The sequence below is a fragment of the Besnoitia besnoiti genome, chromosome III (genome assembly GCF_002563875.1).
Source record: "Besnoitia besnoiti strain Bb-Ger1 chromosome III, whole genome shotgun sequence".
Lineage (NCBI taxonomy): Eukaryota > Apicomplexa > Conoidasida > Eucoccidiorida > Sarcocystidae > Besnoitia > Besnoitia besnoiti.
In genome coordinates this window covers 340,138-356,954 of record NC_042358.1, presented here as the reverse complement: position 1 = coordinate 356,954, position 16,817 = coordinate 340,138, and the positions used below count along the sequence as shown (strand labels likewise).

General features: G+C 57.8%; 5 protein-coding genes across 5 annotated transcripts; 3 read left to right on the top strand and 2 right to left on the bottom strand.

Moving 5' to 3' along the window:
* Positions 1–525: 525 nt before the first annotated feature.
* Positions 526–1,035, bottom strand: BESB_043690 (SAG-related sequence; the record flags this gene model as incomplete). The annotated part of the gene is made up of 2 exons (XM_029362820.1): positions 526–836; positions 1,029–1,035. 2 exons carry the CDS (start codon positions 1,033–1,035, stop codon positions 526–528), a joined length of 318 nt encoding a protein of 105 aa, XP_029220186.1.
* Positions 1,036–2,221: 1,186 nt separating this feature from the next.
* BESB_043680 (SAG-related sequence) lies at positions 2,222–3,331 on the top strand (the record flags this gene model as incomplete). Its single annotated transcript, XM_029362819.1, has 1 exon — positions 2,222–3,331. The coding sequence occupies one exon, from the start codon at positions 2,222–2,224 to the stop codon at positions 3,329–3,331; it is 1,110 nt and encodes a 369-aa protein (XP_029220185.1).
* A 1,492-nt stretch (positions 3,332–4,823) lies between these two features.
* On the top strand, positions 4,824–5,972 carry BESB_043670 (SAG-related sequence; the record flags this gene model as incomplete). The annotated part of the gene is made up of 1 exon (XM_029362818.1): positions 4,824–5,972. The coding sequence occupies one exon, from the start codon at positions 4,824–4,826 to the stop codon at positions 5,970–5,972; it is 1,149 nt and encodes a 382-aa protein (XP_029220184.1).
* Positions 5,973–7,321: 1,349 nt separating this feature from the next.
* Positions 7,322–8,467, top strand: BESB_043660 (SAG-related sequence SRS16C; the record flags this gene model as incomplete). The annotated part of the gene is made up of 1 exon (XM_029362817.1): positions 7,322–8,467. The coding sequence occupies one exon, from the start codon at positions 7,322–7,324 to the stop codon at positions 8,465–8,467; it is 1,146 nt and encodes a 381-aa protein (XP_029220183.1).
* Positions 8,468–9,654: 1,187 nt separating this feature from the next.
* Positions 9,655–16,265, bottom strand: BESB_043650 (uncharacterized protein; the record flags this gene model as incomplete). Its single annotated transcript, XM_029362816.1, has 2 exons — positions 9,655–10,526; positions 11,120–16,265. The coding sequence occupies 2 exons, from the start codon at positions 16,263–16,265 to the stop codon at positions 9,655–9,657; spliced, it is 6,018 nt and encodes a 2,005-aa protein (XP_029220182.1).
* Between the last annotated feature and the right edge of the window lie 552 nt (positions 16,266–16,817).

The following is a 16,817-nucleotide window of genomic DNA, read 5'->3' as shown; positions in this document are numbered from 1 at the left end:
TGACTCATCGGTATAACGACCCAGTTCTTGCATATCCGCAGTGTCTTTGCAAACGCCTGTTCTCGTGATCCCCTGCAGGGTTTTTGAGTTTGCGCCAGTCGACAGGCTATTTCAACATGCGGTTTGCATAACGCTGCTTTCCAAATGAGCGCGTTGGGGGTTTTGTCTTCCAAACATCCGCGAGGGACTCCCTTCCAAGAGAGCCGGTTCGACGAAGGACCCTCTTTTTTCTGAAGTTCTCGATAGGGGGCTGCGGGATCCCTTTTAGTATACTCCCCCCCGATCAAAAACGAACACCTCTTGTCCACAGTAGGCCTGATGGCCGCAGCCAGTGACCTTGCTCGCAACCCTTTCGTCGGCGGCAGAGTCAACACGAACAGCAACACAAGGAAAATAAATCACCCACCTGCCACGCCAGCGGATATGACTGTGGTCTGCGAAACAGGCGCAGACAGCACCCGCCCATCAAAATGAACTGCCGACGACTCCCGCTAACACTCCAGCCCCAGCAGATGCAGAAACCACTTACAAAGCGGCTGCCGATGTCGAAGAGCTCGCTGCCTTCACCGTCACCAACACGTTGCAAGCCGAGTGTCCCGCGGCACCACCGGAGGCGGCTTTATGGACATCAGTATCTTCTTTTCCTTGGAGATCCGATGCTGGCTTCTTCGGAATGCAGCCCAACAGGAAGTGGCGCGCCTCAGCCGGCAAGTCCTTCTTGGGAATCGTGAGCACAGAGGCCGTCTTCACGTTATCGGCCTTCTGCCACCAGCTGTTCGCGAATATCGAGAAAACCGCAGCGAACGCCTTCCTCGAGCCGCCCTTCAACTCCCGGTCTGCAGCGAACAGAACTCCGTCTAACCCCCAGGTACAAGAGAGTCCTCATTCCCACAGTTCTTTATGAGTGTGTTCTCCTGTTCTATCCTCTCCACAGCCAGCGGCTTCGCGTCGTTGCTTTCAGCACCGTAGGCGCATCTGGCGATGTTTTCGTCAGCAGCGGACTGTCGCTCTTTTACAGTGACACCCACCTTGCATTTGAGGTGACTTCCCCGTTTTTATGCTGGCACCCAACGAAGAATGTCCTATCTGAAAGAGGAAGTTGTGAGACTTCCAGCTCCAGCTCCCACCATTCGCCGTGTTCTGCTTCTTTCAGTGCCTCCTTTGTTACGTTTAGTGGGGTGAGTGCTCCGAGGAGTTCTTCCAGGGGCAGCTGCTTGGTCACATCCTGCATGGCAGTCGCGCATGCTTTGATGGAACCACCTTGGGAGGAGCACACTTCGTTTTGGTCTCCTGGCACAACCGTGTTCTGTGCGCCGGTGCACTTGCGTGTGACAGTGAGGCTGTCTGCGGAAACAGTCTGGGTCTTGTCGAAGACTGTTCGATCCGTTCAGTTTACATGTCGAGACAGTTTTCGATGCCGGTGAAGCGGTGTCTCCTCCAACAGAGCACGCCGAAGAAGGCCTTCAGGTAGTTGGCGCGCATTGCGCGGTCGACGAAGAATGCCAAAACGGTGGTGGCGCAGAGGGCCGTGAATCACCGGGTTCGACACCCCAAAGAGCCAACTGCCCTCTCCAGTATTTGAGCACTCGACCTTGCGTGGTGATTGCTGAGAGCGCACACTCCTTGAACATCCAGTGGCAAGTGAGAGGGTAGGTAATTATTTCCTGGAGAGTAGTGCCTTTTGAGTCTGGCCTCCAGCGAAAACCGCCAGGTTTGGTTGCCGAGTGGTTTCAGACGCGAGTCGAGGACTGCGCCGCCGGCAGAGACGACTCCGTGCCGGTCGTCACACCGGCGGGCGCTCCCCTTTGCACGGGTTTGAGGCGCAGCTAGGCAATACGGCAAGAGCCCAGCGACTTCCACGCGTTTTTGACTCAAAAGGTTGGACTGTCTCTCTATTTTAGCTCAAGACTTCCTCTTGACTGCGCGCCACAGCCACCTCTGCAAAAGGGCGCTACAAAGGTGTGTGCAAGCTGCTTTCTGCTTCGACGTAGCTGTCGAGGCGGAGCCGCTCCTGACGCGGAAGCTGATATTAGTCGCGCCGGCATGCACTCAAAGACAAAAAACCCGTGAGAACATCTATTCGCCTAAAGGAATCGTGGAAAACACCCACATCTGCTGACCGATTCAAATATTTCTGTGATCACAACGGTTTCGAAACTCGAGCGAGGAATTTCTTGTCTATCCACAAGGCGATCCGAACTCAACGACTAGAAAAGTGAGGATGCAGAAGGCCGGTGGCAACTCAAAGGCGCGAGGCCGCAAGCTGATGGCCTTATGCATTGGTGGCTTTTTACTCTATGCGGGCGAACAAGCTCGTGCGACCGATGTTGCAGGACTTCTGGGCAGGAAGCTGAGCACAAATACAGAACCAGTCGTATCGAGCAGCGTTGCCACTTGCGAGCTCGAAACGTCAAAAATGACAAATGGGAAGGCGACGCCGACTAGCATCTCACTGTTCGAGGGCAGGCTGACGGCCGTCTTGAAGTGCAGAGGAGCCGGAAATGCTGTCGTGCCGAGCGAGGATGGGAAAGTCTGTGTTGCGCATGAAAAATCAGTGAACGCCTGCGCAACTGCAGGCGGCGAAAAACAGGAGGCGCTGAACGTTCTTCTCGGGTCCGACACTCCTATCACAGCAGTCAAGAGACCTCTCACCGAGAAGTCTGCCACAGGACAAGAGTGGACCTTGCATCTGAAGAGGTCACAGCTTCCTCGTTCCGACAAGTCCTTCTTCGTGGGCTGCCAAACAGAATCCGGCAACAACGACTCGAGTTGCATGCTGGACGTAAATGTGAAAGCAAAAGCATCCTCTGTTCAAAATAACGTCGTCACCTGCGCCTACGGCGCGGCAAGCAACGGCGAAGAACCCTTGACTGTGGACATGACCCAAGAGAACAACAAACTGACAATCGATTGTGGCGACGAAGGCTCCCTCAAGCCTGCAGGTTTCAATAATTTCTGCACGTCTGACGACAAGGACCTGGAGACTTGCTCGAAACAGTTCGTTGAGATGTTCCCGAACTTTCAGAAGAGCTGGTGGCAGACGACCGACGCTGAGGGGAGTCCGGCAACTCTTACCATTCCTCCGAGTGACTTCCCTTCCGAAGAAAAACAGTTCCTGTTGGCTTGCAAGCATCAGAAAACCTCAACAGTACCAACTGGGAGAGATACTGAGGCACCGACCGGGGCAGATGCTGGGGAACACTCGACTTGCAAGGTGTTGGTGACTGTGAAGGCTGCAAGCTCGCCTACGTCTTCGACGCCCGCACTGTCGATGGCAGCCGGTTTGTCTGGAGGTGCTCTGTCGGCAAGTTTTATTGCGGGTTCGTTATAGTCCGCGTCTAGGTACCTTCTTCTGTGGATCATGGGGGTCTCCCCCTTGCATTCTTCGTAACGCGTGTGCCTTCCGAAATAGTCCGCCGCGATATGCCCGGCACTGAGGGAGCATGGGAAGCAGTCTTTCTTCCATCGTGAAAGGAGACATCTGCTTTCGGCGAAGTGGTGGTCGACGTATATGCCGAAGCGCAAATGTTCGTGAGACAGAACAGCGTATGAGATACAACAGGAGGCACGGAGACGACTCTCATGTCACCCGTACACAGACGCTGCACCCTACCCTGTGCTAACGCTACTGATTGGTGGGATCGAGGCCTCACAAGGATTTTGGTTTTCAAACGATACACCACACACGGTGGAAAATAGCGCTCGGCACGCTCCGAAGTACAGTGCCCCGACTTGCATCGAGCACAGCACTCCTGTCAGGTGTGTAAGACAGCCTCAGGACGTTCGCGTTTCTACGCCAACGCTCTTTGGCGAAATGAATGTCAAACCCAGTGCGTTGTGATTCCTGTATGAATGTATCCGTATCCACGTGAGCGTCTCTACATTTTTGTTTCAGCCTGCATGAGATGTCCACGGCTGTAACGGCACTCTAAAAAACTAGTTTCCACGAAAGTATAAGCCACACAGGAGATGAGCTTTCGTCCCCTGTGTGGCTTATACTGGAGCCAATCCTAATTCGTATCGAATAGGCATCTGGTGACCGCGGTTTCCTATCCATATAACGGGTGGGAGGAACTGGGTGACCGAGAGGGGACTGCGGGGCCGCTGGTTCCTGTCGAGCTTCAAGCGTTAGACGGAAATGTGCGACAACGACTGCCAGCACCGCTGAACACATTTATCAGTGGGGAGAATGGAGGTGAGCCTGAGGTTAGCCCTGCCATCCATGGAGGCGCTCGCAGATGTCAAGCACGCCTGCGTCCAGACTTACGGCCTCGGCCGATGGGTGCAGCAGCCGCAGTTCCCCGTTCGGATCCATTCATTCATAATCAGAGGCCCTTAACGCTCACCTGAATAATGCTGGGTGAGTCTTCCCTGGCGCTGCCCGTCGAGTTTCTCCCGCTGTCACTTGCTGCCTTATTCTCGCCCCAAAGGCACATTGATTTCGTCCAGCAAAGTGACACGGTGAAGTGCTTGCTGATGACCGTCTCCTCGGCCTGGAGATACGAGAAGGCACTGCGGCACTCATGTAGACAGTATCTTTGCTGTAGACATTGCTAGTTAGAACCGGGAAGCCATTTTACTTTATTTATCGCCGTGGCAGTATCAGCGCGCGGAGGGGGCGCGTGGGGGGGTGGGGGGGGGGCAGGGGGGGAAGGAGTACCCGCAGTCCAGCTGGATCGGCATGCAGCTCGGATCGGTTCACTCAATCGCAGCGCGTGTAGTCGAGAGGAATGGCATCCTGCATATCTGTTCAAGCAGATGGTGGTGCAAATACACAGTCTCGGCTTTAATCCGAGGGTGAACAACCGCTTCCACCCTACACAATGACGAGAAACGGAGTAAGCCAAAAGCGTAATACACGCTTGAGGCCCAGCGCCCGCACGGTGATGGCCGTGTGCCTTGGCGGCGTTTTGCTGTGTGGTAGTGGACAAGCTGCTTTGGACTATTCTCCCTTTGTTTTAAGCGAGCAATTGGTGGGAAACACGAAGCTACCGGACGTGGTGGACCGCGTTGCCACCTGCACGCTGCCCGTCTCAGGCCTGCGGAATACAAGCCCCGAGTCTGCGACCATTGTGATCTCCAAAGGGCAGCTTACTGCCACGTTGAACTGCGCTGGTGCAGGGAATGCTGTGGTGCCCTCTGAAGGGGGGTCCGTGTGTCTAGCAGATGCTAAAAAAGTGTCAGCATGCAAACCTGAACCCAGCGCTACGACAAAACAGATAAAGCTGACGACTCTTCTTCGCTCCGACACTCCTGTAAAAACCAGTATAACGCAGAACCCCAACGGTCAGGCAAACGGTCAGGCATGGACGCTGGAACTACAGGAGTCACAACTACCAAGGGTGGATACGACCTTCTTTGTTGGATGCCAAAAAGCTTCTGAAGATGAAGACTCTCAATGCAAGCTGGACATCACGGTGAAAGCCCGACAGTCGGATGCTGACAAGAACACTATCATTTGTGCGTACGGTGTTGACAGCAACGGCGCAAACCCCTTGACTGCGGAGATGACGGAGGAGAATAACATACTGTCGATTGATTGTGGGGACGCGGGATCCTTTGCACCTGCGGGTTACACGGAATTCTGCTTGCCCGACAGCCAGGCACTGAAGGGCTGCCCAACAAAGGGATTCTCCGACGTTTTCCCGACCTTCGCCGACAGCTGGTGGCAGAAGGCCGACAGCAGGAAGACGGCTAATGTGCTGACGATTCCGAAGACTGACTTTCCGGCTGAGGCGAGACAGTTCCTGCTGGGCTGCGTTCCAAAGGACTCGTCTTCAGGACTCCCGGGGGGAGAGCAAGACAGTGTGCAAAAAGCCGCCTCAGGAGGTGTGGCTGCGCCATCGGCATGCCAGGTGCTGGTGACTGTGAAGGCAGCGAGCTTGTCTTCATCTGCAATGTCCGCACGGTCAGCCGGAGTGTCGGGAGCTGCGGCTGTGGTGACAGGTCTTCTTGTGGGTTCGTTGCAGTAGTCCGTGTGCGACCTTTTATCTTTTTTCAGTGTCGAGTCTTTTACTTGCCACCTCGATAGAGTGCCTGCCTTCGAGGGTCTACACCGGCGATCTTTCTGGCGCTCACGCAAACACGCGAAACGGCGCTCCTTCTCTTCTGCAAACCGTCAACTGCAGGCGAAGTGGTTGTTAACTGATATTCCAACTCGTGAGGTTGATTCGGAGTAAACGCGAACGAAGCCTGCGTACACTAGAGGCACATAGATGAATTCTGCTGCAGCAGAGTACTTGTGGAAAATCTAATGGTGATTCGGGCCAGGACTACATGAACTGGGCATTTCCACAGGGGAATCGGGGCGATGCTGCTTGCGAGTCCCCGCACTACGGTACCGCGATGTGGACGCGTATACATCTGTGTATCAACGTGCACGAGTTGTTTCCGAGTCTGCAACGAGAGCACTACAGAAGAATTAGCTTTCATGGATTCATTAGTCGCTGATGAAGTGAAAGTCCCGTGCCGAAATAATTCTGGTTTCGAAGTCGTCTGATGAAGGCACTCTTCTTCTGATATTAATATTCGTGGAAAGATCCGTCTTCGCATGCCTCCGCGCCAGGAGAAAGGGGATATCTGTTGCGCTGCCGCTTTCTAACGAGTTCCAAGCGTTAGGTGGCAACGTGCGCCACGTAGGACCCCATAACCGCCGACCACTATCCTCCGTCTGAGGAATGCACCCTGTGCTGCGGTGTATTCAGCCGTCTACATAGGCGCACAAGACCGACGCGGTTTGGCTGATTCCGTCAGAGCGGAATCAGCCACAGAGTAGTTGAGAGGTAGCGTCGAACAGGACGCGCCGCCCACTGGGCGCTATATATTGGTAATCAGGGACCTTTAATTTTTGCTGGTGATGATCACCGTAAATCCCCCAAGGGGTCTACAGGCGAGTATCTCCCGCGGTTGCCCGCTTGTACTTTGTCGTCTTGCTGCCCCTGCGGCGCGTTGACCTAATAGACCACACTGAGACCGACAAGCGCTTGAAGACATGCACAAGAGTTACGACAAGGCACTGCGTCATGGCGTGAAATCCTTACTCTGAAGTGGCGTAGACATCAAAATTCCGACTGGGAAAGCAGTTTAGTGGATTTTATCCCGATACCGTGTTTGGCGAGCGCAGTCGTCAGATGGGGTCCGCCCGCAGTGCTCTCCGGATTTACTCGGCATGCGCGGCTGACCGGATCAGTCAATCGCATGGAACGGTTGGATGCGCTCGAGAGGTTCAACATCCTGCATTTTCGGCTGAGCAGATGAACCGTGACTTACGCACGCTTTGAATCTTCGATTCAAAGTGGCTGGAGATTCTCCACCTCGCACAATGACGAGCAAAAGCATCTCGCGAAACTGTAGCGCGCGCTTGCGGTGGCGTGCACGGAAGTTGTTAACAGTATGCGTTGGTGGCGTTTTACTGTTCTCTGGTGCAAGCGCTGTTGCAGCTGGGGTTTCAGGAAGGCCGGCTCCGAAAACTGACGGAAATGCCAGACCTCCGAATGTGGAGGGGCAAGTCGCCTCGTGCGCGTTGGCCGCGCCACCGGAACAGGATGGAGAAAGCACACCCGCCACCATTGTTATTTCCGCAGGCAACCTGAGTGCCACGTTGAATTGTGATGGCGAGGGTAACGTCGTGGTACCGTCAAACTGCGAAGAGGTCTGTGATGCAAATGTAGACACAATTGAGAACTGCAAGCAGCAGTCAAGCGAAGAGGCAAAACGGGTGAGCCTAGCAAGTCTGTTAGGCTCCAGTGTCGCCATCAGAGCCAAAGTAACAGACCGCTCTTCCGAAGATACGCCAAAGGGCGTGACGTGGACCCTGGAGCTTGAAGACTCACAGCTCCCTCTTTCAGATAAGTCCTTCTCCGTCGGATGCCAAAAAAAACAGGGCGAGACGAACTCCCAGTGCAAGTTGAATGTAACCGTGATGGCGCGATCTTCTTCCGTCGACAGCAATGCCGTCACCTGTGCCTACGGACCGCAAAGCAACGGCGCAACCCCTTTGACGGTGGAGATGACAGAAGAGACCAACAAACTGGCAGTGGACTGTGGCAATGAGGGATCTTTTGCACCTCTCGGTTACACGCAGTTCTGCTCCCCAGAGAGCCAGGAGTTGAAGACCTGCCAGACGAAGGAGTTCTCCGAGATTTTTCCAACGTTTGCCGACACATGGTGGCAGAAGGCAGACCAAATGAAGACTGTCGCTGAGCTCACGATTCCGAAGACAGACTTCCCTTCTGAGGAGCGCCAGTTCCTGCTGGGTTGCGTTCCGATGGCGGCATCTCAAGAGAATGAGGGAAAAGACACTGTGCGAGAGGCTGCTCGAGGAGCTCTTGCGGGGCTATCGGAATGCAAGGTTTTGGTGACTGTCAAGGCAGCGAGTTCGCTTTCGTCGTCGCCCTCCGCATTTCAAATGTTTGTCGTATCATGTGGAGTTGCGGTGTTAGCGGGAGTCTTCGGAGGCTCATATTAGTGGAGCTGTGCTCGTTTTCTATTGCGTAGCTTTCGGTTCACGCAGGTTCTTTCGGGGATACCGCGCGTGTAGTTCGTGGTGTCGAAACGTGTCGATGATTGAAGAGCGCTGCAAGAATCTTTTGTTTCGCTTTCGGCTCTACCTCCTACGGTGGATGAAGTTATCCGTTGGTGGAGCTACCAAATCTTAACGCGAGACTGTGTTGCGGTCGAATTCAAATATGCTGGCGGCTGCTCGATCTTCTCCGAAGGTCGCGCGGCACGCATGAGCAGAAGCATTGCAGTGCAAAGAGGCGGGCAGAATGAACAAGCACTTCCACTTGTCGAATTAGGGATGCACCTCAGCATGCCTTGTGTGCCGTCACGAGTGCGCTGCGCCAGTGTGCGAGCGAAATGCAACCCGGCGCGTGACTTCTAACGTGTGGCGATCGAGAACGTCAGCCTCGGGAGATTCCGCATGCCATACACTCGCGTTGGCTCGTGTACTCAATGCTCTCTTGCAGAGCTGCGCAGTCGTTCATACGTGATTCGCTTCGTGAAAGATGATCGCGAATGGGGTAACGCTGTTCAAGAACAAACGAAGACACTTCGAGAGGAAAGCAAGCGCCGAGGTGATTACTGCATTCCAGTGTGAGCAGTAACAAGCATAGTACTCTCGACGAGCGTTTCTTAGTATTAGTTAGTCCCCATAGTCTGTGTTTCTCTATATAGTGCGGATGCCGCACGCCTCTTCGCTAATATGACTCTGCTACTGCTAATATGAATCGTGCGGATGAGGATAGCTGTGTCCACACAACGCTGTGTATCGTCTCTGTATTTTGAGTTCTCGTCTGTAGCTGGTTTCTTTCACAAGCTAAGCTGACGTGCTGCACTCTCGACCATTTCATTCGCGACGAAGCTTGAGTTCACGTTCGCTTCCTGACTCTTCTTTTTACTTAGCATAGCGAGTTCCTCGTACGTCCACCTCTGCTCCACTCACCGAAACAGAATATAACAAAAAACAGAGTCCGACGCCCCTTTCCGCGACGCCAGTCTCGGATAGCGCCTCCGACTTCTACCTGTCCATCACCTCATACTGATTTCCTTTCTCTTTCTGGCTCCAGCCAGACACAGTCCGGTGGTGCCTGCAGGCATGCCGAGGCAGTAGCGAAGCGAGACGATTCCGAATTCTGAAAAGGAGTCACACCACTAGAAATTCCTTAGATTCGGGTTGGCGTTGTGTCTCATGAGCCGCGCCTGCTGAAGCTGGTGCCCGACAAGTTTCTTTTTCGCTTCTTCCTCCTCGTCGTAGTTCGCGGCTCTCGTCTCCTCGCCTCGCCGACCTGCCGCCCGCAGGTTCAGGGCAGCTTTGGGAGAGGAGGCTGTGCGCTCGTCGCCGCCGGGCTGCGCCGCGTCGCTGCTGTACCACTGCTCCGCCTTCTGGTAGCTGTTTGGAAGGAGAATAATTTTGGGGCCCGCCGACAGAGGCCTCGACACGAAGTCGCTCGCTGAGCGACGCATTTCGTCGTCCCGCCCTCTATCTCTCGTCTCTCGAGCGATGCCGCTGAGGGAGAAGGCGCGACCGGCACTGTCCGCCAGCGACACACACGCCTCCATCCCGTGCGCGGCCGTCTGCGCGTCTTCAGCGTGCGCGCCGTAGAGAGGACGGATCGTTGGAGGCGGCACCGCTGCATATCCGCGACAGCCCGCGAACTCCTCAGCTCTCTCCCACACGCCCGCGGACGCTGCGACGGCAACGCGTTTCTCTTCATGCTGGGCCGAGCTCGAGGACACAGACGCGAGGCTCCGCTGGCAGTCAGCCGACGGCACGAGCGGGAAGGGATTGCGAGGCAAGAGGACTACCGGCTCGCCTCCGCCGTGAGACACGGAGACAGAGGAGGAACTCGACATTGACGACGCAGAAGCGGAGGAGCCAAAGGCAGACGAAGGAACCGACAAAGAGACAGACGAGAAGGAAGACGACGATGCTATGTTTGGTTGATACGAAGACGAGTGGCTGCCAAGAGGGTCGGGATGTGCACGCGGGAGCGGAGGCGGAGATGAAGACGGCGGAGGCGCGGCTGAGAGGCACAAACAGATACAGAGCAGATGACGCGTAGGCACATGACAAGCCGGCGGCGATACAGTGCAAACAGTGACACGCGCGTGAGGAAGTACAGACTGGCACTTCAAAATGGATCGTGGGGCGAAGGCATTACAAAGAGAAAGAGATCACACATTTAGGGACATTCGTGTGTAGATCAGATTTGTAATTTGGACGCCACGCCGAGCGAAAGTGTACCATAAGGTGGACAACGCAGTCAGACGGCCGAATTACAAAAAGAGAGGTGTTCGCGCAGCCATCGCAGGCGCTAAAGGCAACGACCTCCAACGCGCGGTAGAAGCAGAAACGCCAACGGCGAAAGAGAGACAGCAGCTCCTTCTTGAGGTGCAAATCCCGAAACGCAGAGCCTCGAGGAGTGCGTGGCCACGGAACGGCGGCCGCCAGAGAGACACGCGGGCATTGCAGCCCCGTTCACCTGAGGCTACCACATTTGAATTCGATCTCAGTGGCCTTTCCAGGTTTTGGGAATATCTGTCGCCCGCGTCTCCGCGGCGCGAGGCCTCCGGGGGGACAGGCCTGGGGGGAACCGTCTTGTCTATGGCTCCTTACCTTGGGCACAATGACCGCCCACCGCCCGCTGGCGCACAGGAGGCGCCGGCGGTGCCGCACTCCCTGGGGTCCCGGCGCGTCGGCTTCCTGTCTCCTCCGCCCCGGCCGCCGAAGAGACAGTGGCAGGATTCGGAAGGGGAGGCGGCACCTGCCCTCCGATTCGAGCGGGGACCACGACGGGGAGCGGATCCCGCGGCTTGTGTCTCTGCGCCTCTCGCTCCTCGCCTGCCTTGTCCCTTCTCACACCGTTCTCTGTCGCCGGAGCCGGCAGCCCCGAAGTCGCAGCAGGGCGAGAACGGGCGCTGCGCGGGTCGTGCTTGAACAGACTCTCCAGCTTGGCGAGTTCGCGCTCTTGTTCCTCTCCCCACACCAAGCCCCGCCGCCGGCAGTAGGCCTCGCGGAGGCGACAGGCATGACTGCTTTCACGGACCACTCTGCCTCCTCGGTGGCACTCGACGCGTGTCGTCCCTGCCCACTCCCCAGCGCGCCCCGCGAGAGAGGCCAGAGAAGGCCGCCCAAGTGCCGGACTTGAGAGGGTCGAACAGGGCATGGAATCGAAAGAAGAGGGCGACGAGACGCTTTCGGCGCTCGACGCACGAGACAGGAAACTCGACCGCTTGCGTGCTCGTCCCTCTCCGCTGGCAGGTGCATCTCCCTCGTCAGCGGAACGCGGCGAAACCGGGAGAGACAGTGTCCCTTGCCTTCCGCTCTCCTCCTCTGCGCCTCTGCCACGGCCAGCCTGAGCGACGACGTCTCCAGCATCTCGCCTCCTTCCCTTCCTGTCCGTTTCTCCCGATTCGCCGCTGCCGAGCCTGCTTTCCTCAACATCACTGTCTGTAACTGAGTGGCGACGACGGCTCCTGCTGCTCAGCGCCTCTCTTCGCCGCTTCCTCTTCCGAGTGGACAAGTCTCGCTCCTTCTCTGGAGTCTCCGCGGAGAACAGCTGGGCAGCCAAGCTCAGCAGCGCCCCCTCCGAGAACAAGTCTGGCCGCTGTCCCGCCCTCTCTAGGGCGCGAGCCGCGGACCGCCCCGAGGACGAGAAGAAGTCCACGGAAGACGGCGGCGGCAAAAACTCCTCTGTGTGAGATGCGTATCGCTTCTCTTTTTCCCCGCGCTTGTTCCCGCTTAACGCGCACTCTTCGTTATCCGCAGACGACGACTGCGCTGACACAGCTGCCTCGTCACGATGACCGGGTACCGCGCACCAGCATTCTTTGTCTGCCAGGCGGCCCTGCGTACCGACGTTTTCGTGTTCGTCTTCTTCGCCCGTGAATCGCCCTTCGGCCTCAGCAAGCAAGTGGGAGGCGAGCGTCTGGAGAAGCAAAAGTCGCTCCTGCTCGGCGTCGGCGTCTTGAACGTCTGGGGCCGTCCCACCGGAAGGCTCCCTACCTTCCAGTCCCACTCCTGTCGTCTTTTCGTCACCGCCTCCGGTTCTGCCGCTGTCTCTTTCACCACCTTCGCGGACGCCTCCACGAAGCTCAGCCGCGCGTCTGTTACCCCCTCCTCCCCGCTTGTGCGTCTGCGCCCGCTCCGCCTGGCAGGGGTTCTTTCCTAGGCACCCCACGCTTCTAAGCGCAATCTCCATCGGGCGTCGCTCAGCTGCGAAACTGGCAATGCGCTGTCTCCCTTCCGTGTCCACGGGATCGAATACCAACGCGACCAAGTCCTCCGTCGACAGCGCGCCTGACACGCCGTTTTCTTTCGTCTCTGCGTCCCTTTCTCTGGCTTCTGCGCCGGTCGCCTCCGCAGCGCCGCCGTTCTCCTTCGTCCCTGTCTCCGCAGTCTCCGCGAAGAGCGAAGCGGCAGACGAAGAGGCCGCTTCGCCGACGTGCTGCAGCTCCGTCAGGTGCTGGTCCAGTTGCACCTGCTCTCTGAATGGCAGCACGCTGTCGCTTTTCCCCCGCCGCTCCTTCTTGGGGTCGAACGCCGCGTCCCGCCGACTATGGAAGGGCACGAAGTCGCCGGCATCCACATCGAAGACAACCGACGAGAGATGGAGTTTCGCGCCCTTCAGCGCCCGCCAGCACTGGCGCTCGTGAGCCTCACTCGCGCAAACCACGACGGCGGTGTGCCTCAGCAGCCCCGAAAACAGCTCCGTGTTGGACGGGAAAGCCACAGTCTCCGCGAGACTCGAGAGGCTCTCCACGCCTCGCACCAGCGGGACTTCAATGAGCGAGTAAGGCACAAACAGGAGACCCTGACAAGACGGGCTCGGGCAGACCGACGGGAAAGGAGAGCGAGACGGAGCGGCAGAAGGTGACGAGCTACTTGGCGAGTCTGGACGCTCCGCCAAAGTCGGCGGACAGACGGAGAAGCGTACAGCTTTAGCCTCGTCCTTCTGTTCGGGCGCAGCATGCAGCCCTGAGAGCGCATTCGCCTCGGCTACCGCTTCTGAACTTGCATCGGTGTGCGCCTGAGTGTCGCGCGCCCTGCGAGAAGGGACAGTCTCCTTCTCCTCGGGATCGCTGGCAGCCTTTTCCCCATTTTCATCTTCACGTATTAGTGCTGCTACCGGCTTCACCTCCGCGGCAGTGCCTTGGCGTCGGTCAGCTGCCTTCGGTTCGTCTTCCCCCGCGCCGCCTTCGCTTGCCACGTTCTCTGTGGAGCCCGAGGCGGAGTCTTGCTGAGCGGCGTCTTTGTGCGCCAACGCATTCCCCCCGCGGCCTCGCTTCTTCCTCGTCATCTCTGCGTGCCTCTTGAGTAACCAGGGCTTGAAGAGGTTTCTGTCTCTACACGTGCAAAGGGCAGGAACGAATCCCATCCCCGCAAAACTCCGGCCGTCGCCGACGACATACGGAAGCACAACTTGGTTGTTCACCTTTACGCCGTCGCCCTCTCTGGAGGCGCCTGCGCCGCCGTCGGCAGGCGCAGAAGACAAGGCCGCCTTTCGCGTCTTCTCAAGGCACTCAGGATGAGGAGACAAAGGAGACGCCGCACCGAGCGCCGCGCTCGAGGGGCGAAGAGAAGGCAGCAGATCTTGGAGGGCGAGGTGCTCAGGGAGGAAAAAGCGAACTCGGCGCACGCAGCAAGGGACCGAAACGCAGGCGGACAGATGAACTGAGGCAAGCGACACGTCGCCCGCAGACTGAGGGGTTTCTCGGCGGCTGCTGTGAGGCGCTCTTCGAGACGAAGCAGAAGCATCGCACGACGATGACGCACAGCCAGAGCTGGAAGGCGGAGACGACGACGAACTTGTGCACGAGAAAGATTGTTTTTCACCTTCTGCTGCTGAGGCCTTTTTCGAGGGAGTGCGATCTGAGAGGTCGAGCTTCGCCGGTCGCTCCAGCGAATCACTTGCGAGAACAGGCACCCTGCATGAATCCATGCCGCCTGTCTGGTGCATCCTAATGGGTCCCGCGGCACAACAAGGCGTCAGCTGACAGAACTCGGGGTTAACCGCGGCTTCCCAATGATCGCCAAAAGCTCTGCACGGGGGCAGCCACGAGGAGGCCTCCTCGCTCGGCGCCAACGTGGAGGCACTCTCGGTCAACTTGGAGCCGCGGTGCGACGATTTCACATGCGATATAAGAGCTGACAATAGTGACGCACAGGCACCGTCGTGGCGCAAAAGCGGCCGAAGATGAAGAGTTCGTCCGCGTGGAGCTTCGTATTTGTTCTCTCTCGAGACCCCCAGTTTCAGCTCTTTCGTCTCTCGCGCGTCTCTCTTCCCGTGTCCCCTCTTCTCTTGGCGTTCACGGTTCTCCTTCAGCGACGTCGCCTCATGCGGATCCGCAAAAGCGGATCCGTGTGTGTGTGTCGGGTCGCTCGTTTGTGAAGCAACGCGCGCGGATCGACAGCCAGACTGAGCCCAACAGAAACAGTGCTGGCAAGAAGAAAGCTGCGAAGGCGCTTCGCGGAGAACGCGAGAAGAAGACCGCAATGAACCGCGGCAGCCGGTTCCCTTACACAAGCAGCAGGAACAACATGGCAGCGGAGGAAGCACAAAAAAATCGACCCGCTCTTCTCCTCTCCTCACTACTGTCCCTTCCCCTTCTGGTGAGGCCCGATTATGTCCTCGCGAAATGCCTCCCTTGGACTCATCTTCTTCTGTCTTTACGCGGCTCGTCGACTGAACATCATCTTGCTTGGTGCAGGGGATGTCTCCGTTCGACGTGGCGTCATGCCTTCCTGCCATCGGACCTGTGCGGCTCTGCGTCTGTGTCCCTGTCTGCACCGGATCCCCCGCTTTCGCGTCATCGCCCGCTTTCAGACAGGGCGAAGCGGATCCTCCCAGTCGCCGCGCCTCTTTCCTCCGGCGCGCTTGGTCAAACGCGTGTTCTGTCAGCAGTGTCTCCAGGCCCCAAGGGTACTTGCTCGCCCAGTCGAACCCCACCGAGACACAGCGGGTCTCGAGGTGTCCCTGCGCATTTTCACTCGCGTCTGCCGATCTCATGGGACTGACCGCCCCGGCCGCCACCTGCCTCGTCGCCTGCGGCTCTTGCGCGTCTGCCTCCATACGACAGGTAGAGGCAGCATCAGACGCCGAAGAAGGCGAAAACCCGCACTTCGATTCACGCGCGTCGAGCGCGGGTGGCGACACGGAGTGAGCATCAACTTTCAGGCCGGGCGCCGCCAAGCCGCCGACCTCCGCGCGGCTCCTGGAAGCCGGCGACAAGAGGCAGCCAAGGCGCGACGGGAGGGGGACGAGGAAGAACCGCGCTCCGGCGGAGAAGGGCGCAGACCCACACTTACTGTTGAGTAGTCCATCGCGTCTGTCAGAAGAGCCGCGCGACGGACGACGCGGAAAAGTCCCGCAGGCGGGCGGCGGACCAGCCGGGAATGGACACGAAGAGGACGATGCAGATTCGGAGCGCTCCAACGCGCTGTCGGCGCGCCCCGAGCTCGTCCCAGGCCTGCGGAGACTCCCTTTGCCCGCTAGAGGCGAAGCCGCCTCCGCATGATGCTGCTGAGTCGATTCCGAAGCTACTGCCCGCGCGGCGGAGGCTCCGTCAGGTAGCTTCCCGTCTCCCGCGGGGGCTGAAACCCCCAGGGCGGAACCCGTAGGCCCCACCAGTTCGCCGCCGCCACGTTGTGGATCCCCTCTGGACTGTCTGTGGGTCACCGAGCCCGCCAAAGTGGCGCCGACTGCCTCCGCGTGATATGAGGCTGAAGCTGCAGACGCCGGCGCCGAGTCCGCTCCGTCCATCATGGAGCGCGAACACACACACGGCAGCCTTCCAGTGCCTGCGCACAGAAAAGGCAGTCCCCTGCGTGCCTTCCTGTCCCACACAGGAACGACGAGGGAGAGCGGAGTCGCCCCGGTCCGCACTTCTTGTTCGTCCTGTCGGCTGCCTCCTGAAGCACGCAACAGCCGACGGCAGCGTCGATTCACACGACGCCGCCGTCCGCCGACAGCGAGGATCTGAGACGCTGGAGTGGAGACCACAAACTCAGATGGAAGCTAGACGCGAGAAAAAGTGAGCCGAAAAAGAGTTGCGAGGATGACGAAGCCTGCAAACGACGCGGCCGGCGGAGAACGGTCCACACACAGGAGGCGATGAGCATCAGGCGAGCCGCGAGATCGCGGTTCAGGCGGTGCGAAACAAGGTCAAAAAGCCTGGTGAGAAATAGGAGAGATACACCCAAAAAAAGCCAATAAGGGGACCCTGCATCTAGTGAACGAAGATAAAGATGAGGCAGGCGCACAGCATGTGGTTTAGAGTGCATGTCATCGGGGTTTTCTCCGTTCCCTTTCAGC